General features: G+C 37.3%; 1 protein-coding gene across 2 annotated transcripts in view; it reads left to right on the top strand.

Moving 5' to 3' along the window:
• Window positions 1-20,963, top strand: part of TAF1B (TATA-box binding protein associated factor, RNA polymerase I subunit B) — a 42,109-nt gene extending 21,146 nt beyond the window's left edge. For both annotated transcript variants that reach the window (XM_034432074.3, XM_087882404.1), the window contains exons 9-15: window positions 8,489-8,636; window positions 9,383-9,560; window positions 10,254-10,300; window positions 11,060-11,150; window positions 15,194-15,264; window positions 17,515-17,737; window positions 19,514-20,963. In XM_034432074.3, coding sequence (XP_034287965.2) covers window positions 8,489-8,636; window positions 9,383-9,560; window positions 10,254-10,300; window positions 11,060-11,150; window positions 15,194-15,264; window positions 17,515-17,737; window positions 19,514-19,706 — 951 coding nt within the window. In that variant the 3' untranslated portion in view covers window positions 19,707-20,963. The remainder of the gene's footprint in view (window positions 1-8,488; window positions 8,637-9,382; window positions 9,561-10,253; window positions 10,301-11,059; window positions 11,151-15,193; window positions 15,265-17,514; window positions 17,738-19,513) is intronic.
• Window positions 20,964-22,422: the final 1,459 nt, after the last annotated feature.

Below are 22,422 nucleotides of genomic sequence, written 5' to 3'. Positions count from 1 at the left end.
CATTGTAGTTCTCTGCGGGCCGACTGGGGACGGGATGGATGCCTCCTATAGCACCCTGCTGGCCAAACTAGGGCATGGGGGACTGCGTGCATCTCCCCTGCGCTCTGTTCGGTCTGGACGGCCTCCTGCAGTACTCTGCTGTTTTGGCCAAGGAGAAATAATTAAAACCCCCTCATCAATAATCAATATATCAGTTGAAAGAAAACCTCCAGAAATATCCATATTAGAGAGAAATTAAAATATTACCTGGTTAACCATTCCGGGATTGAATGTAATGAGGAAAAATGGCATATTCCCATATAAAATATAGGAATACTAATAAGTTTTACTGCCAATTAAACAAAATTGCTGCCATAGACATTGAAAGTAAATGAAGAGTCAACTGTAAAGAAAAGATGCTTCTTAAAAGGATCGATATACCTAATTACAAAACAGCAGTGTATCATTTGAGCAATTCTGACTTTTGATGTTACCTAGTTCATGCAGTACGAGCTGCATTCTAGTTCACCAAGTTCATGAGCTACAGAAAAATAAGACCAAAATGAAATGCATAACAAAGGAATAATCAGGAATGGAATTTTAATCTGATCTATATTTTACAGTGTAAGCTTGCAAAGTGTTATATCACAAAGTCATTTATTATTTTGGGTATAAGTGTTAAGTCTGGTGTAATCATTGATGATATTATCAATACACTTTTGCATAATTGTCAGCTGACTGCACTAGAAGCCATTGCTTCACAGCTTTCTGTAAATGGAGTTCTCCAGTACTATAATAATAATAATAATAATAATAATAATAATAATAATAATAATAATAATAATAATAATAATAATAATAATAATAATAGAAAGATCATAGAAGAGGATGGAATAGAACTAGAGAATGAAGAAATGATAAAGGCAGTAAAATCAGAAGAAGGCTACAAGTACTTGGGGATTTTAGAGGTCTCTGACTTAATGCATAATAAAGTCAAGGAATTAACTTCAGCCAAATACATTCAGCGAATTCATAAGATATTAATGTCCAAACTGAGTGGAGGAAACATCATAAAAGCCATAAATACCTGGGCTATACATGTGATTCGATACTCTGCAGGAATAATTGACTGGACCCAGATGGAGTTAGACAATTTGGACAGAAAAACAAGGAAGCTTATGACAATGAATCATGCCTTGCACCCTAAAAGTGATGTTGACTGATTATATTTACCAAGAGCAGAGGGTGGTCAAGGACTCCTACAAGTAAAGCAGACTGTGGAAGAAGAAAAACGCAGCTTGAATGATTACATCCAGAAAAGTGAAGAACCAATGATTAAGGAAGTAAATAAAGGAGGCCTTTTAAAGATAACTAAAACAAAAGCAGAATATAAGAAAGAAGAAATCGAGCAGCGAGCTGAAAATTGGAAAAGCAAAGCTCTGCATGGCCAATACTTGAAAAGTATTGAAGGCAAAGCTGACCAGAAACTAACTTGGAACTAGTTAAGATCAGGAGTACTGAAAAAAGAAACAGAAAGCTTTATTTTGGCAGCTCAAGAACAAGCCCTAGCCACAAACTGTATGAAGGCAAAAATTCAACATGTTATCACCAACAGCAAATGCCGCCTCTGTAATGAGAAAGATGAAACAGTTGACCACCTGATTAGTGGGTGCAGCAAAATCTCACAAACTGACTACCTACAATGCCATGACCGTGTTGCTAAAATCATTCAATGGAAATTGTGCCAAAAGTTTGGATTTGAGTACAGCAAAAACCATTGGGAACATCAGGTTGAGAAAGTTTTAGAGAATGAGAAACTCAAGATCTTGTGGGACTTTAGGATTCAGACTGACAGGCACTTGGTCCACAACACACCTGATATAACAATAGTTGAAAAGAAAAAAGTATGGTTCATTGACATTGCAATACCTGGTGATGCACGGATTGAAGATAAGCAGCAAGAAAAAATCACAAAGTACCGGGACTTGCAAATTGAAGTTGAGCGACTGTGGAAAAAGAAATTGTGTGTTGTCCCGATTGTAATTGGGGCCCTTGGAGCAATACCTAAAGGGCTACGCCGCTATTTAGAAATTCTAAATTTACCGGACTTGAACATTTTGACTCTACAAAAAACCACCTTACTCGGAACAGCTTACATCCTCCGACGATACTTAACAGTTCCTAGGTCCTTGGTTAGGACTCGAGCTGCTGAGCTATTAACCAGCCTCAAAGGCTGTGAATCTCACTAAAGATTAAATAATAATAATAATAATAATAATAATAATAATAATAATAATAATAATAATAATAATAATAATAATATCATCCAAGGGCCAGTTTGGTGTAGTGATCAAGGTACCACACTAGAAACTGGGAGTTCTGGTCCTGCCTCGGGCACAAAGTCAGCTGGGTGATATTGGACAGTCACTTTCTCTCAGTCCTAGAAAGGAGGCAATAGCAATGTACTTCTAAAATCTTGCCAAGGGAACTATAAGGATTAGTGCAGGCAGTTGCCACAAGTCAACACTGATTCAAAGGCACAAAAGAATAAAAACAAAGAAACATTCATAGGGGACAAATAATGCTTCTAAAGTGATGTTTCTGTAAGAAAAAAAATAAACATGGTTCAAGGCACAAGGAAATAGAATACTTTCCTTTGAGCCAAGACCCTGGCATTTTCCCATAGTAGTACAGGTGAAACTCAAAAAATTAGAATATCATGCAAAAGTTCATTTATTTCAGTAATGCAACTTAAAAGGTGAAACTAATATATGAGATAGACTCATTACACGCAAAGCGAGATAATTCAAGCCTTGATTTGTCATAATTTTGATGATTATGACTTACAGCTCATGAACTTTTGCACAATATTCTAATTTTTTGAGTTTCACCTGTATAGTATGTCTAAAAAGGTGAAGTTATACCCACGTAACACAATCATCAGTATTTTGCTCACTAGAGAAGTTGGAAATGGAGATAATGCAGACCTGTAGAAATCCCCTCCCAAATTATGAGTTATTTCCATAAAGTTGATACACATAGCCAAGGGTTACTTGAAAAGTATGAAAATTAGAATTTTTTAACTGCTAGCAATGAAGGTTGGTTTACTTTTGAAGAGAAGCCTGGAAATGTTGCTTCTTCATATATAGGTAGTCCTCAACTCACGACCACAATTGAGCCCAAAATTTATGTTGCTTATTGAGAAATTTGTTAAGTGAGTTTTGCCCCATTTTCCATCTTTTCTTGCCACATTTGTTAAGTGAATCACTGTAGTTGTTAAATTAGTAACATGGTTGTTAAGTGAATCTGTTTCCCATTGACTGCTTGTCAGAAAGTCGCAAAAGAGGATCACATGACTCTGAAACTCTGAAGACCAAACCAATGAATACAGATAGAACAGCCGGTCTTAAGATTTGGCAACAAAGATGTGGAAGTTTCTTGGCCGTTTTCTGGCTTTTAGGGACCAATCATCAATATTAAAGGAACAAGGAGTCAAGAAATATACTGCAGATTAGCATTTGGTAGAGCAAACCTGAAGGTCTTTAAAAAAGATACTCAAGTGTTGTGATGTGTCCATATCTACAAAGATCAGAATCTTGCAACCATGGTTTTCCTTATGACACTCTATAGAAAGTGAAAGTTAGATTTTATAGAGGTAGGATAGGAAGAATATTGACATTTTTAAACTTGGGTATTGGAAAAGACTCCTTGACAATATTGTGGCCGGCAAGAAAACAAAGCAGGGTATCATTAAACAAAACAATGCAGTTTGCAGCACAAATGACAAATTATTCATCTTGGGACACATTACGCAAAGACCTAGCTCTTTAGAAAAAGCTTTAATGCTGGGAAAGGTGGAAGGAAAGAGAAGAGGATGGCCAGGACCAAGGGGGCAATGAGTGCAATGTTGGGAGACCTGAAAGAACTGATTAAGCCTAGGTTGTTGCAGAGAAAATCTATTTTATGTGATTGCGAAGAGTCAAAAAAAATGACACATAATCTTTTGCCTGTACTGAAATGGTACAATGACTGTTCACATTTAGTTAGTTTGTTGTTGTTTTAACCATTCAGTTGTGTCTGACTCTTGGTGATTTTATAGACAAGGACTCTCCCTGCTACCCTGTCAAGTGCAGCTTCTTTCAGTTGTTGGATGTTCACCTTTATATCAGATTTGATGTTATCAAGCCAGTATGTTCTGGCTTGAACATACTGTATGTTGTACTTTGAACATACTGTATGCTGTACTTTGAACAAAAGTATGTTTGCTTGCCTCTTCTTCCTAGCATCATTGATTCTCCAATGAATTTGCATGCATGACATGGCCAAAATAAATCAGATGTAGTCTTATGATAGGCTTCTAGTGATGTGTCTGGTCAGTAGTATTTTGGTATTTGTAAAAATACACATTCAGGGGGAGGGTGGGCCTGAGATTGGTTTTAGAGTCATCTGGTGATTTTTCCTTGTTTGAAGATGGACTAGAACTTGGCTCTTCCAGCTCCTAGTCTAACACATTTACCAATAGATCACAGTTCCATGCTTGTAATAGGCTAATCAATTTGTTTTATGTTGCTCTAAATGTTAATATTGGGCTTTAAAGTTCTTCTGTTCTGATCTTCATCTTAGTGTGCATATATTTGGCATATCCAAATTTGTATAAATGCGTTCTTTGCCTGAACAGGTTTATTCATTTGTCCTGCTGGATGGCCAAACTGCTTATGTTGTTTTTGAAGGGAAAGACTTGGCAGCTAAATAGCTGCAGAAAAATTATATGGTTGACAGAAATCTCTGATTTGCCTCTCGTCTTTGTGGAGGTCTGTATCCGCGTTATAAATGTGACTAATTTTTGCTAATACAGTGAAAATGTCAGTATTATAGATGTGACAGAAAAAGCATTCACATAGCCTTGAGTGGAGAGAATGTGGTCGTCACCATTTCCTGTATATTCCAGGTTTTTCAAATATATATATATGGCTTGGTATATGTTTAAATGCTTCATGATGGCTTTTAGTTAGTTGGCTTTTTTAAAATGAATGGCTCTATCCCAATATAATTGTTCAGTGCCTAAAAATTATATTAAATGTTTCTTTAAAACCTTTAGATAATTATAGTATAGTTATCTTAGTGACATTGTATATTTTTCTGAAATTTTGTTCTGGAGGCAGGTTGATAGTTATTTCTTTAAAGTATATTTAAGCTGCCTATAAAAGCAAAATCTCAGAACTTTCATGTACTTTATGTTGCTCTAGTTCTCTCACATTAAGACAAGCTGAATGTAAGAAATTGTATTTCTGAATATATGTGGTATGTATGTGTGTGTGTAGAGAGAGGCCTATTACGGTTTGCTATAGAGTATAGACGCGTGATGGCGAACCTATGGCACGCGTGCCAGAGGTGGCACGCAGTGCTCTCTCCAATGGCACGTGATCTGTTGCTGCAGTTCAGCTCTGCTGTGCATGCATGCACGCCTCCTGCCAGCCAACTGGTCTTCGGGTCTCTGCTGCACATTCGCGTGGGGTGTGTGGGGTGGCTGTGCACAAGTGGGGGGGAGAAGGCACACGTGCAGGGGGGTGAGGCACATGCAGGGGGCCCTTGTGCATATGTGCGGGGGGTCCAGGCAGGGGGCTGCACACACATTCATGTGGGGGAGCGCATGTCCGGGGGGTGCATGCAATGCATTTTGGGGGTTCGGGCACACACACGCTTTGGGCACTCGGTCCGGAAAAAGTTAGCCATCACTGGTATAGACTCTTTCACATTGAATGTCTATGAGATCAGACTGGTGCTGTGAATGACTACTAAGTGGCTACATTTTTCATGTGCACTGTCTTATTCCACCAGTGGTGGAATATGGTGAAATGAAATATGCCTTCCCTACAATATGCACAAATTAATTTGGTGGCAATTTTGGTTTCCTACAGTATAGTGGTGTCACTTTTACTCCAGGGATTGTCACTTAAAAGCAATAGACTACTTGCAGTTTTGCCTGAGCCTAGAAACTTTTATAGTCATGAAAATGACCGTATAATGTTCTCTATTAAAAAAGTTTTCATCTTCCTTAAACAATTTGTTTCAATATACACATGAATCTTTATATGCCTCATTATTGTTTACAGTTGAAAAAAATTGCTATTTCAATTCATATGTTTTAGAATAAAACCTACACGTTTGGTTCATTTTATGTTATTAAAATCTTATTTTATAGTTTTTAAAATTTTGGAGAGCTTATGCACAGAGATGTCATAGATATTAGGAAAGGATGTTGCTTCCAGCTTGTAATTCCCATGGTTAAATCCTGCTTTTAGACTAATGTCCCGAAGTGTCTGAAGGCCAGCATAAACCCAATGCACAAAAGTCTGGTAATACAAATATTACTGGTTTTTCAAGAAAAACCTCCAGGTAGGAAAGATACTTTGAAAAAAAATGCTGATCTGAACATTCATGACTATAGTAATACAGCTTCTATTTATGTACAAAACTTTTCTTTAAATTATACACATTGTGTGTTTTTGAGCTCCAGAATCTTGAGCATATTTAATGAGCGGTAAAGCTTGAAATGTTTTGTGTGAATGTTGTATCACCAGCCTTTTAAATAAAAACAAGGGAAGAAAAACTGTTATGACATAGATAACAATGTTCCCCTCCTCCCATTTATGCATTGTTTCCCCTTTTTTGTCCAATTTAGTAATACAAGTATTTTGTTCAATCCCATAATTTGTAAAACAGGAATGGAGAATCTTCAGCACATGGAAGTTTCTTTAGTGAAATGTCTTCTCTTCCGTTGCTGCTTATCCTACACCAACACATGTGTTATACTTCCTCTTCAGCAGGAAAAGACCAGGGGAAGCTGGCTCTTATAAGGTCCTTGGTGTTCTCTGAGCTTGGTGTCGAGCCTGGTGTACTCGACACTAATGGGACGGGAAGGAGGAACGGTGCTGGATATGAAGCACAAAGAAACCCTGGGAGACGCAATAATACACGAGACTGGTGGTGGTGGCACTGGGTGCAGGCGGGATGGATCCAGGTGGTGGGGTGTTGGGAATAGGTTCACGCTGAGAAACACTATCAGTCCACGGAGCTCCAAGCCTAAGATGGAGTCAACCCAACAGGAAACGAGAGGGAGCTTCCGGGAGACGCCTCTACAGCTGACGGGCGGCCGCTCGATCAATAAGGGAGGGGTGGGGCAACGAGATAAAAGGTGCTACAAGGCGGACGCTCGTAGCGCCAACTTTGAAATGGTTTGTAGCTCGGTGTTAACTCATAACTGACGAAAGCATTAAACCAGCATTGAATCTCGTCTTGATGTGTCCTGCTGCATTTTCTTGCTGTCTGCGTGCTATGCAAGATAAGGAGCTGAGACTTGGTTGTTTCCTTGTAGATGTTTCATTATCATGCTGGGTAACATCATCAGTACAAGAAGGGAATGGAGTTTGCTCTTATTTTATGTACTACTAGGTGTTAATTGTCAGTGTTGCTGGATATGTTATTTTCTACTTTGTGCTTCCTGGATTGGGGTATTACTTTTTGATTGTTGTCTAGTGTTAATCTCGGTGTTAATGTTTGTTTATCTGAATATTGATTGCTAGTGAGGAAGTGTTTTGGTCTTTGTTTCCTTTTTAGCTTTTAGATTGCCTCTTTTGAATGGTATGTAGATCTATGTGCTTGTTGCTGGCCAATTTGTCTGAGTTTCCAGGTTTCCAGAAATTCTCTAGCATTTTGAAACTTGGCTTGGCCTAGGATGCTCAGAGTTTCCCAGTGGAAAGTATGTTAAGTCCGTCCATGTATTGTGAAATTAAGGAGTTTTCATCATGTCTGCTGACCACTAGTTCCCAACACAACTATAATAACAGGTTGTTTGTGTGTCCCAAGTGCTCTAGAGATGTCAGAGAAAAAAGGAGAAATGGTGTGACACCACAAAAAATAACTGTCTAAAAAAGCAAAGGCAACATTTGTGAAGAACCATGGGATATTTTTCCTATTCTAGTTTCACTCTTTTACCTTTGTAAAATTAAGGTAATCTGGATCTATCCTATAGAGTTTCCTTTCCCTGGACAAGTAGACAAAAATGTGAAATCCAGTTTAAACATCTGCGTGGTGAACAATAATATTACATTTATCCTGCTTTTTTATATATTCTCCCCCCCCCATCTATCTATCTATATATATAATGTGTGTCTGTGTGTAAATGTATGTATGTATGTTTCTACAGTGCATGATAATAATGATTATATAGTCTGAAATTATTGTGAACAAATAATTTAAAATTAAAGTTATTTAATTTGTTCCTGTGAGATTTATGTTTTGTCTATGTTCAAAAGAACATGACTGATTAAAGTTGATGCTGGAGAAATTCTGCATAATACTTGGGGCTCTGTAGGGTAGCTAAGAAAATATAGGTGTGTGTTTTGAGCAAGATGAGGATAATGATCCTGTAGAAAATGAGTTTGTTCATTCACACACATTCATAACCCACAACATCTTCTAATACTTATTTACATATTTTGTTTTTCAGTCTTGGCCTAAGTATGATGGTGTTTATAAAAAAATGCATGCCCTTGCAGAATTCATCGACCTGCCTTGTTTTCCAGATATAACAGAGGGCAGCTTCCTTCATCCAAATATTCTTTGCATGAAATATATGCTGGAAATCAACTTGCCTGGTAAGGGAATATTTAGTAGTCTACTTTAGTATCTTCTAGTTGCTTATATGTTCTTGGTGAAAATCTTATTTTTTGAAACGGGCTCCTATAGTAAAACAAGATAATGGGTACAATGAACCACCAATTGGACCCTCACAAAACAAAAATAAAGATCTCTGTCTGTCTGTCTGTCTGTCTATCATCTATCACATCTATTCAGACCATCACTGGATCTAGTGAAGGTTTGTGATATCCTTGCTAGTTTGAAAAGTCAGAAATATTCTTATATTATGCTCTAAATTTAGTGTAATAATTTAAAAAAAAAAACAAGAACAACTGATGCTATCATACTATCAAGTTATAAAACCTCAACACATACATTTTTTAAATTTAATTTTTGAAGTATATGAAGACATGACCATGAACTATAATTTAATTTTACTTAGTGTATTAAGTTTCTGATTACTTACATTTTCTAACAAAATCGATGGAGATTTATGGAGTTTTACTTTGGTTATGTAATGCCAAAATAACTAGTTGTTAAAGAGTTTTATTTTTACTGACCTGGTCTACTTTGTGCTGGGAGATATTATAATATGATTTTCCATTTTATCTGAAATACTAATTCCTAAAGGCTAAACATGTTTACTTGCAACTATGTAACTATTTCAGAGAGACAATATGTAACTCATTGGTTGGTGTGACTATTTCAGAATGTTGTATTCTGTAACATTTGAGGCTACTCTCAATCTTTTTTTCCCATTCAGATGATATGAATAAATGGACTGGTAGAGTGATAAAAAAAATTGGTGTTGGTGAAACAGACTTTCTGACGCTTCATCCTGGCAATAAATCCACTTGGAAAGTGAAATATGATATACTTGCTGTAGCTATTATTATAGTAGTGCTGAAAATTTTATTCTTGTTAGATGATGAATATGAATGGTAAGTGTCCTTTGCTTTATAAAAAAAAGAATATTTAACTTTGCAACTCTGAATTGCAAAATTAGTAGTCAAATGTTCTTAATTATAAAAATCTTTTTAAAAATTGAAATTGGTTTAGATAAAAAATAGCTTCTTGCTTGGTTAATATTAATTTTCAACCATGATTCTCGCTGGATACCTTTGGGTGAGGCAGTTTCTCTCAGCCCAGCCTACTTCACCAGATTGTTGTTGTAGGGAAAAAAGGAGTCAGCACTATGTACAATCTTGAGCTCCTGTACAAGAGACAATACGTAAACCTAATAAATAAAAAATAAATTGCAACTTGCATTTTCTTTTGCCATTTTCCTATGACAGATTGTGTTCATTGAAGCTTTAATAGTATCAGAATTTATTGAACCTAACATTAATCAAAGTATTATTTATCTTATGTGGAGGCAGATAAAAATTGTTTTGATGCAGTGAAGTTTAATATTTGGGCTGTGCTGGCAACCTGAATTTCAACATGTGAAAATTTAGCGATGCCCCCCTTTGATGGCAGTATGTGCTAATGTGTACATAGTGTATATATAAGGCTGATAGACTACAGTTGATTTCTGGATTGTTAAAATTTTAAACAGTCCAGTGGTAGTAATTCAAATATTAAATACATTTGATAAGTTTAAACACAATCTGATTAGTATTTTGTACTTTCAGGCTGCTAGCAAACTACGCGGAGGAAAGAAACAAAAAAAATGAAGAAGGTAACCAAGCTTTTTAAAAATAACAATATAGATTAAGTTTTGTAATTTCAACCATTCCTCTTAAAGTGTCTGTCATAATTGTGAAGACTCATCTGAAAAATATTTGAAATTAGGAAAGAGAAAACAAAAAACTCTGCATAGTTGGAATATGTTGGCAGATTATTTTAAGAATATTCAAGGGGTTGCCTGAATTTTAGAGTTGTGTATCTATGCTACTTATAGGATATAAGTTTTGAGTCAATGAGTTCAGAGGTTATGTGAATCAACTAGTTTTTCAGTCACAGGCATTCACAGACTGGCTGCAAATTTATGCTTTTCTTTCTCACAATCTCTCACTTTTTTGATGCAGTTTCCCTCAAATGTTCCTGCTGTTCATAGCTGTGATTAGTATTAAACTCTTTTGCTGACCTACGTGTTTTGGTCAGGGGAATGCTGTGTGTCCCAGAGCTATTATGGTTTAATGAAGATTGTTTTGTCACAGGGTGACAAAGCTGGTGAAATCATTTTATAGGCTTTGGTGTAGGTTGTTTGGGATTAAATCATTATCTTTAGAAATCTGCATTAGGAAGTAGACTTATTTATATTAGGTAATATATGCTCTTAATCTTAGGATATCGGAAAATCAGTGTAGTACTTTTAATTACAAAGTGGAGAGAGTTAGCATGGTTTGTTTGTGTAATAAGGCTTGTCTCTATTTCTGAGTTTGCTTCTCTATTGAATGCTTTTATGAGAAGAGTTACAAGTTGTTTTGTTCTACAGGTTGTCCAATTTTTGATATTAGAAAATGGTACATGGTTGTAAAGAATATCCTGGATGTAGAGCAGAAGAAATATAATGAAGAAAGGATCAGGTATATTTCTTAAATACATACTCTTATTTATTGTGATACTCCCTTTAGATTATGCAAAACAAAGCAAAGAAGTAAGAAATAGTGAGCCAAAAAAAAAATGAAAATAGGGCATTATAAGAAAAGAAAATACAGCTTAATGTAGTTTACACTAATACCAATCATTGCATCTCCCCATTATCTTTATATCCATATGAACCAGTCTGCTTCCCTCACATGTATACACTGCTTCATCCATTCTTTTAATCCTTTAATCTTCCCTTTTTTTCAGTTTCTCATCAACTTCAGTCAATGATAAATAGTTTTATCTGTTTTCTTGTTCTTCTCAACCTATTCATCCTTCATATATTTCTTTTGGAACTCGATCCTCATTATTCTGTTTAAACGACCAAACCAGCTTAGTATACATCATTCACTTTAATATTTGGTCCATCTTCTTCAGTCATTATTTTTATTTCTTATTTTTCACGTCAGACTTCTTAAATACCCGCTTTCTATGACATTCTACTTGTTTCCCTGATACACCCAACTCTCACTTCCTGGTAACAAATTGAACAGAAGCCTTCTCTTAAATGTAGCCATTTCACTTTTTAAACAAATGTTTATTCTTTGCAACAAATCACATAATATCATTGGCTCATCTTAAAATGTCTTCATTTTCTATCTTTAATACATATTCTAAAACATTATTTCAAGCTACACTACTACTCTGTATGCTGCGATTTTCCTCCCCCTAACCTCCCCTTTTTTTGTACTCAGACCAATTTGCAGTGAGTATAAACATTTAGAGTTCCTTAGAAGCCATACTGTAAATGGTTGTATTTGCCTAGTTGCATGATAAATTGTATATATGGATTCATGTTAGACTTCTGATGTGGATATATGCTATTAGTTTTGCCATTGCTGCTGTTCTCTAACTTTAAGTTCCCTATCAGATATTGTTGGTGTTATATTTCAATTTTCAGGCAGTCTTTATACTCACATGTTAACCAGCCACTTCACAACCATGTCTGTATTTTCACATTTCTTTAATATATATTCTACACATGTAGTCTTCTGATTTTTCAACATTCCCAGTATATTTATGATTTCCTTTTCATCAGTGTATTGCTTGGATGTGCATTTTGGTCCCATTCTTTGGCAAATCACTATCCCCTATGGATGTCAAAAATATTCCAAATATTGGTTCATGTCAGTTTTATCCCAAATTATTTTGTGATTTTTATTTTTAATTCAACTCATTCTACTAGAGGTTCCTTATTGCCTATTTTCATTCATTTGAAGAACTATGTTTTATTATAAGCTAAATTGTTTTTCATTACCCAGTCTCCTTTAAGCATTAGCTTGTTTAACTAATTCTTGCTCTGTTTGTTTTTGTTCATTGCAACTTTCTTTATTTCACATTATATTGTATGCTTCTTTTATCATTTTTGCAACAATCATTAGCTAATATACTGTAGTGTAAATTCTTCAGAACTATACGTAATATTGTACTACTGTGTCAGAGGTTATCTGATTCGCAGTAAAGAGAGTCTGCTTAAACAAACAATGAAATGCACTAGTTTCTGTGAGGTTTATTTAAACAGAATATCTATTAGCAGGAATTGGATGAAGCCGAGATCACACTGCATGCCATAATATTATACAGCATTATAGATAATTCTAAAAAGTTCACAAATTTCTCTCACTGATTCTATTCTGTTCTGTTCTATTCCTCATTCACAAAGACTCATACATTTAGTCATTCTGCCTAGTATTCTTTTTCATATCTATAGCTCCATACTCTTCTATGGTATTCTGTATTACAATTTGTTTCGGGGTATTCCAAAGGGTTTCCACATCTTTTCATCTATTTATTTTCTATTTATTGTGTTGGGAAATTATCATATGGAGTTAATATTTTATCTTCCTGCAGGCTTTCAACTTTCATTTTGGGGGTGGGGGTGGGGTTCCCATTTCTTTTTTCCTTTTTCCCCAAGGTCCCCTCTGTATCAACTAATGATCCCACATTTCAAACTCTCATTGTTCTCGTATCGTTCATTAATGCACTCAGTCTTTTTTAATACACTTATTTATTGACTATACATACAATTAAACAGACATGAGCCATGGTGGTGCAATGGTTAGAATGCATTAATGCAGACTAATTCTGCTGACTGCCAGCGGTTTGATTCTCACTGGCTCTAGGTTGAGTCAGCCTTCCATCCTTCCTAGGTTGGTAAAATGAGGAGCCAGATTGTTGGGGGCAATATACTGACTCTAAACCACTTAGAGAGGGCTGTAGAGCACTGTGAAGCGGTATATAGATCTAAGTGTTACTGCTATTGCTATTAAAGATGACTTTTTCAAGCAGATGCTCATCAAATACTCACCATTGGTATTCATTTTGGAGTCTCTGAATGGCCAAAAGCAATTTGTTTTGTACTTCCTCATTTTCTTCACACCCACTCATTCATATAATCTAATAAAATAAATGTCCTAACATGTACAGCTTTTCTCATCTTCTGGAGTTTTACTCTAAACCACAGGTTAGCCATTTCATTCATAATCAAACCTATACTTTTGCTTTCATGTCTGTTTTTATCAACTTTGATCTATAATATCAAGATCATTTATTTATTTATTGGTTCAATTTATATGCCGCCCTTCTCCGGAGACTCAGGGCGGCTTACAATGCATTAAAGCAATAGCCTTCATACTTTTGTATATACCTGCTTAGTAGGGCTTTCGGGCCCCCCTAAGCGGTGTTCTTTTCTTTATACAAAGTCAGCTTATTGCCCCCACAAACCGGGTCCTCATTTTACCTACCTCGAAAGGATGGAAGGCTGAGTCAACCTTGAGCCTGGTGAGATTTGAACTTGCAGTAATTGCAGGCAGTTGGTGTTACTTAACAGTGCTTTAGTCTGCTGCGCCACCAAGGCTCATTCAGATCGACATTCTTCCGGTTTCCCTTAGTTTCGTATACATACAACATATCAAATCTTTTCGGACTGTTGCCTTCTGGCAGAAGATACAGAAAAATTAAAACTCGGACCACACGTTTTCTGAATAGTTTTTATCCCAGAGCTATGATTGCACTCAACAATGAACTAAAGGGCCACCATCAGTGAGCTGTTGGACAGCATTACTTGGTCTGTTGTGTGGATGTTTAGGGGCGGGTAATTTGTGGGTGAGGGGGTGTTTGGGGATTGTTATGTGTGTTGGACCTGGTCTTTGGATATTAAGTAAATTTTGTTGTATGGGTATACTGTTTATATACGTACAATGACAATAAAGTTATTATTATTATTATTAATTCATGGTATCTATCATTGAGTCCACTTATTCTCTATGTCAGAGTTCCCCAACCTTTTTGGTTTTGCGGACCGGGGGAGGGAGTAACTGCGTGAGCGATGGGCAAGCACCCGCACGCATAGCTCCATTTGTGCAAGTGGCAGGCAGACGCGCCTGTTGCTTGTGCAAATGGAACACACATGCACACGCTCACCCACTGCTTGCGCAAGTGGGGATGTGCATGCGCTCGCACACTGCTTTGGGAAGCCCTGTTCTGAAGAGCTCACGGCCCGATAGTGGGCAGTGGGCCGGGTACTGTGGACCCCTGCTCTATGTGATAGCCTTCCATTTTCCATAGTCACCAGGTAAACCATTAAGTACTCACCTCTACCATCTAGAGGTCAATTAAACTTTCCCCAAATGTTTTCCAGTGATTTGGAAAAGTGTAGCCTAAGTTAGAAGCTTCAGTTGCATCCAGTCTGCATGCAATATTCCCTGCTAACAGTTAAGGCCAGTACTGGTCAACTGGTCAAGTTGGAACATTTTCCATTTGAGGAAAGAATAGTGATACTAAAAAGATAATGATAAAGTTAGAAGTCATGTAAAACTGTGACTGTCATATAAAAATGTGGGGAGCATGACATAATGTAACCTCTGTGTGTGTCTCAGCTCTCAGAACTTAAGGGAAGGGGGACTTGTATATGGGTTTGATTGTAACATGACCATTTGGGGATGTTTCCTCCATGCACCCACAGCCATTATTTCATTTTTAGGCGTTTATGGCGATGTGAGAAGCCACTATTATATTCAGCCTCTGAAAAGTACGTTGTCCTCAAGAAGAAACGTGAGTAAACTTACTGTTACTTCCCTTTCCTAAAATATACATCATATTCTTTTTTGTTCAGAGAATGAGAGGCCAAAATAACTTGCTCTACAATTATAAAATCAATTTTATTCATTTGACTATTTGTTTATATGATTTATATGACTGCCCATCTTACACAGGTGACTTACGAGGTGATTTACCAGAGTATGTGCAACATATCAAGATTACAGGAGCAGATCCCCTCTAGCCAGATCACTTGCCCTAATCTTTCTGAGTAGATAATTTTAAGCATTTCCTAGAACTATTCCTTCCAGGGAATCCATTTCCAGGCTCTCTTTCCCATTCTGTGCCCTAATAAGAAGACCTTAGAAGAGTATCTCCTTCCAGAAAGAACAAAGTGTAATTTCTCGTTTTAACTCAACAGAAAAAAGGAGCCATCCTGATCCCCACACTAGTCCTACTTTGTGAGCTGAGTGGAATAGAATTCCCCAAGAATTCATCGCTTTGAATGTTGTTAGAATCAAAGAGACGTTTTACTGTAGGCGCTCCAAAATTTCTAATGAACAGCTTTCTTCGGTGGTGTTCACTTAAGAAAATCTCTGAACTCAGGAAATGGTTTTTGTAATAATCTGTAGGCCAGATTTGTTAAAAGATTTCACTTCTAATTCCTTAAGATATCAGAACTAGCAGTGAATAGCTTCTACCGAGTAGGTTTTTCCTTTTATCCACCCATTTATTCAGATTAGATCATTTAGTTTTATTTACTATCTATGTTCTGTCACACTGAATTAAAATTCTTTTTTTTTTCAGCCTTTACCTTTTACGTTTGTAGGGTTGCCAACGCAGCCTTAGAAATAGGCTTGTGAAGTTTCCCTGTATCATCTGTAATTGAAATCACCTGACCATCTCCTTGGCCAGAAACTAGGCTTCCAACTGAAATTTCTCAGTTGATACTTGCTTGCTGAGGTCTACTATGTTATCCTCAGTATAATTCCTCCATGCACAAAAAAGTACTCTTAACTTTGCCTGCATTCTTTTCCTCCTCAAGATAAATATAGTGTTGGCAACAATTGCATAGATCACTTGGATTCTTCCAGAAAGAATTGTGCCACGTATTTTGGTGGTTATTCATGGGAGGTCCCTGGCTACTAAGATTTTGCATTTCCATTTCTAGATAGATTAGATGTGGTTTAAGCTTCCCTCATAGTAGCTATGCAGACCAGGGCTTGAGTTTTATTATGACCCTCTTTACTAACCTTTTTAGCCTGGCTACAGCTGTTTTGGCTGAGAGTAGTGGTGCAGAAATTTTTGATAATTGGAAGACTTCTTTCTAATGCTTTCTTAAATCCCGAGATTGCAAGTGCTCCTTTTGAAGCGGGGGGGGGGGGGAGGAGACGGGTGCTGGAGGCATACATAATTTCCTTACTGTCAATTTCTATTCTCTTAAATGCCATGAAAAGGATTTGGCCATCTTTTTTTTTTCTAAGACCAGAAAGTTATAACAACAAAGGACCACAAATTTAACAACAAATTAACATTAAACAGCATTCTTGGAAATTCCTGTTTTGCATTTTTTTTCTTATATTGCTTAACTCTTCTAGTTTGTTGACAGCTCCAGTTGTTAGAGCTTTCCATTTCAGACATACGTTAGTGCTGGGTTGAGCTACTGCACTGTTCTTTTTGTCTGATCTAAGAATTGAGATGATGGCTCCCCTTGAGATTTTTTTTTTTTAGACAGGGATAGTCCTTGTGTAGACCAATTAGTTCCCATTTGTTTTGTGTTGTATTTTGTTTTTATTGTTTATAATTTTACTAGCTGCCCATGGTTGGTTTAGAGTCAGATAGTACCTAAATTGAAACCCATAAACAAATGAGACAAAATTAGAAATTGTATCCTTCCTCGCTTGCTCCTGGAGCTACCCTCTTGAAGTTACTTATGAGACTCCAGGAATAGAAATTCACGAGGAGGAAATGTATGTCATCCTTTCTTAAAAGGATGAGATTTTCCAAGTTTGTTTGCATCCACTCAGCTATTTGTGAGAACTATTTGTGTGAATTGACATTAAATTAAAATGCACATTGTGAGACGCCCATAGTCTTGCAGGTTTTAATAATGCTTTAACCTCCGCTATCTCTTCTGAATTTCAAGGCAACTTTTACAAAGGATTTGAATGTGTTGTTTCCTTCATACAGCCTGAAATGTTTGGGTGTACCTAAAACAATCTTGAACGGTTGTACTTTATTATTGTAGTATTTTGTTTTGTACAGAGATGGTAATGGATCTTCAGAGACAGTTTCGTACCCTGACAGGCTGCCTGGAACTAACTGAGAAGCGAAAACCTTCCCTTTTCCAGTTCAACTGGACTGGAGAAAGCACAAAAAAAAACTGTTTCCATGGTCATAGCCTTGGAGCATTTTTGCAACAAAAAGGGGATATCTTTACCCCTCTGAACAGAGACTATTGGTTGTGTTCAGTTAAAAAGTGCAAGAGGTAAATATTTAATGCTTTTGTTGAAAATGTATGTTATATTTTAAAATGGCTGAATTAAATTGCCTATATTAGAGCACCAGTACACAAACTGAAGTCCTAGTGCGGTTGGTGAGACAATAGAGAGATTTCCAAAAGTTGTGTCAGGTGTGAAGTTCCAGTTAAACTGACAACATGCTTATGGCGCAGGAATCTATTCAGCTAATGGTTAACGCTATTTTGGCTCTCAATAAGGGTTAATGGAATTCAAGAGGGGTTGAACTTAGTCTATTTGTGGCCACATAGAGACTCTAGGCCAGTGATGACTAACCTTTTTGCCCTCGTGTGCTAAAAGCCGGGGGAGCGCAGGGGGTCGTGCCCGCGTGTGCCCACACCCATAATTCAGTGCGCCCTGCCCTCCCGCTTTTGGCACACGGTGCCTTTTTCTCCTTCCCCAGGCTCCAGAGGCTTTCTTGGAGCCTGGGGAGAGACAAAACAGCCTTCCCTACCCACCCCAGAGGCCCTCTGGAGGCTGGAAACAACCCATTTGCCGACTTCCGGTCGGACCGGAAGGCCTGTTTTTCGTTCTCCCCAGGCTCCAGAGCCTTTCTAGGAGCCTGGGGAGCGCAAAAACAGCCTTCCCCCCCGGAGGCCCTCCAGAGGCTGGAAATGGCCTGTTTGCCAACTTCTGGTGGGACTGGAAGGCCCAAAAATCAGCTGGCCGGAGCTGAGCTAGGGCAATGCTCGCGTACCCACCGATATGGCTCCGTGTGTCACCTGTGGCATGCGTGCCATAGGTTCGCCATCATGGCTCTAGGCTGATTCCTCTTTTGACTCAGCCCCCCAGGTTCTGCCACTCCTTCTCCTAAAGTAAGCTCCAGTAAGGCTATAGAAACTCTTAGAGACATTTTCCACAAACATCAGACCAATTATATTATGAACTTAATAATGAAATTTGGACTCCATATGGCCACCAAATCTACTTTTTAAATACTATAGATGTTAAATGCGGCAAGCAAAAATGGTGGCAAATGATAAACAGTAGAGGTTTCCCACCAGTTTTCAATGGAAAAACCAAACAAAAATGGCATATAAACAATCAAATAGACTCAAATAGCATATCTAATAAACTCTAATAAACTAACATGACAATCTTAATGTTCTGATGGCATCATTTTGCCTGCTCTGACTTTTAACTGTCTCAAAATATTGGAAAAACAGTTATTGTACCAGCTCTTGAGTTTGAGAAATTTACAGGGTTGCCTGGTTAGAACAGTCCTATATAAATGCCATGCCTGTGATATATCTACATGAATATAGTATTGTGGCTGTTGAAAATCAATCGGACTAAGACAGCTTCGTCAACCCACTTAGGCATTAAACTCAATTTTTAAGGAGAATTGTGTAGTTTTGTTTCCTTTAATTTTGCCATTAGAGATAATGATAGATTACACTTCCCAGTACCAGAATGAGAATGAAAACTTCTACACAAAAGCAGCTGAATATTGCTAATTATATGTAGTATATACCTTGTGGTTTGCATTTCAAACAACTCCTAACCCACTCCCACATTAAAACTAAGAACCAAATAAATAGCTCAGTCTTAATTAATTTATCTTATATGTTATTTATTTGTATTCATATCTTGCTTTTCCTCCAAGGAAATTGACTTGGGTCTTTCTTTATTTTAAGCCCGCAAGATGATTAGTATTTGTGATTTGGTCTCTTTTTTTTTGAACATTTTAATTTTAGAATACATTTGTGCTACTTTTCTTACAATATTATTTCTTCCTTTGTTAGGACTCGCAGTCCTCATGGACGGTACAATGAATCGGATTTCCCCCATACCTATCGGTTTGTGCTAGATCTGTTTTCCTTCCTCTTGAGAGTTCAGCCCTATCTCATCCATGAAGAAGTATCTACAATAGAACATAAACTGTTTCATTCCAAATTGCATATGAAGTCCAGAATATTCAAAGTCCAAAAAAAGTGAAAAGTCGTAAGACCAGTGACTATTGTAATGAAGGCCTATAGTAACCAAAAATAATCCATGCAAGTTTCATGCTGCATCTCACTAATTCCATGGAAATCATCAAGTTTAGATACATCCTATCTGCAATTAGTTTATATTTAGGAAGTCAGAAATCAAATGCCCAATCTAACAACCAAGCTTTGTGAAGGAAAAAAATCAGTGATGAGTTTGAATACTACCTCTGTTTTCTCAGGTCTCTCCTGCTTAGCAGTCTTTGTTTTGTAAAAGATGAACCAGTTTGTTAAACAACAGTTTTCCGCAAAATGCCTATAATACTGGGAAGACCCCGTTTCCTAAACATCCAGTTTGGGAAACTTTTGAGTTTGTGATTCATACAAACTGAGTTTAAGATGAATTTGTTGGATGAGTAATATGTTTGAACCAGGGGTGAAATGTAAAATTTGTTACTACCGGTTCTGTGGGTGTGGCTTGGTGGTGGTGGGTTAATGTGACTGGGTGGGCGTGCCCAACTTTTTTTTTTTTAACTTTTCAAAGCATTTTTTCTAATGCTTTGAAAAGCCTCTGCAGATCAGGCAACTCAGCTGGGATCGTCAGAGAGGCTTTTTAAAAAATACCTCTCTGCCGATCAGGCAACTCAGCTGTGATCATTAGAGACTTTTCAAAGCATCTTTTTTGGCCACCTCTTCGGTTGCAAGAGGTTGCAGAAAAAAATGCTTTGAAAAGCCTCTGACAATCCCAGCTGAGCCGCGCGATTATCAGAGGCTTTTCTTTTTTTTTTACTTTTAAAAGCATTTTTTCGTCAGAAGAGGTTGCAGAAAAAATGCTTTTAAAAGTTAAAAAAAAAGCCTCTGATGATCGTGCGGCTCAGCTGGGCATTGGGGGGGGCGCAGGGATTTTTGCTACCAGTTTTCTGAACCACCCGCCACCATCGCTACCGGATTGGGCGATCCGGTCCGAACCGGGAGCATTTCATCCCTGGTTTGAACTGAATCTTGCATATCCATTCATCAGGTAAATTGTAGAAAAGATGAGACCTGACTACCAAAGTTTGTTTTTTACTGTGCAATATCAAGGATGTTGTAAAATGTTCATACATTTATTTATATTGTATAATATAAGCAATATAGATAATATTTTCTTTATATACTTCTATAATATTTTTTTCATTGAAGTGTATTTATTACTGCAAAAAATAAAACTTGATATATTGAAATCTTACCTTTTTGGAAATTAAAAATAAATCTGAATCTAATGAAACAGACGGCCATTTTTTACGATGCCTTGTCTCAAATTGCAGAGGCAGCTTCCGATTTTTCAATCTGATTCTCTGAACAATTTCAGTCTCATTCCCATAACATTGAAAGATAAAGGATTTTTTTCTTGTTTGTTTGTCTTGGGGAGGAGAGTCAAATCAAATGTACTTGAGAGAGGATCAGGGATATCTCACTTCCTAATGATACTTTTGAAGAACTTGGAATATTAGTTGATTACAAACTGAATGTGAGTGAACAGAGATTGCCAAAGCAGCAAATGTAGTTTTAGGCTGCATCAACAGAAGAGCTGTTTCTTAGTCATAAGAAGTAATCCACTTATTCTGTATTTGGTCAGAGCCCCAGCCCCAGCCCCAGCCCCTCTGTTCTGGATGCCTTGTTTCAAAGAAGGTTTTAGATCAGGGGTCAACAACCTGCGGCTCTGGAGCACATATGACTCTTTCATCCCTCTGTGTGGCTCCCTGTTGCTGGTCAGCTCCACGATTGATAGGGCTTTCCGTTAGGACAGGTAGAGGAAAAAGGATGCTACACTAGGAGGAGACTATGGTGGGGGAACCGACTTCCAGTTGGCAGAGGAAAAAGGATGCCGTGCTAGGAGGAAACTATAGTGGGGGAACCGGACTTCCGGTCAGGAGAAGAAAAAGGACGCCGCGCTAGGAGGAGACTATGATGGGGGAACCGGACTTCTGGTCAGATCCAGAATTGAATGGGGGCTTCCGGTTAGGACCTTGTGGCTTTTTGAGTGTTTACGGTTGCCAACCCCTGTTTTAGATGAATTGGATCGGTGCAGAGAAGGGCAGTGAGGATTATCAGAGGACTAAGAACAGAATCCTGTCAAAAGATAAAATAAACTTAGAGCCATAGGGTTAAAGAAAGGCTGAGGGGAGTTTTCAAATACTGAAAGAATGCCACACATAAGAAAATAAAAGACCAGTTCTCTCTTATTCCATCATATAAGACCTGGAACAACAATTTAAGTGATAGAAAGGCAGATAACCATTGAATTCTAGAAGAAGTATCCTAATAAATCAGTGACAGTAGAATTGGATATACTGTACAAAGAGCTAGTAGAGAGAAGAACAGGAAGGGACATTTTATCATGTAAAAAAGCTAAAAAAAATGGATACAAAATTCATAACAGTACATTAATTAAGAACGTTTTAAAGATTAAAGTACGATTGAAACCAGAGGCTTTCTTTTGGAATTAATAGGCAACTGGAATAAAGCCATGAATCTTTGTTCTTATATATGACACTTGCAGCAAGATTATCATATGGAAGGATTCAACATTACCCACAATGGTTGGTGAAGCTGGTAGAACTTGCAGAGACAGTTAAATTAACTTTTTTTGATTAGAGAAAATACATTTATCTACATTTATGGCTGACTGAAAATCTCTCATAATTTTTTTGCATAAAACAAAAAATGCACTCTTGATTTGCCAT

This window comes from Pantherophis guttatus, chromosome 1 (assembly GCF_059756535.1).
Source record: "Pantherophis guttatus breed Tessera chromosome 1, ASM5975653v1, whole genome shotgun sequence".
Lineage (NCBI taxonomy): Eukaryota > Metazoa > Chordata > Lepidosauria > Squamata > Colubridae > Pantherophis > Pantherophis guttatus.
Note: the sequence above shows the minus strand (reverse complement) of the source record. Positions and strands in the feature narration are given on the sequence as shown.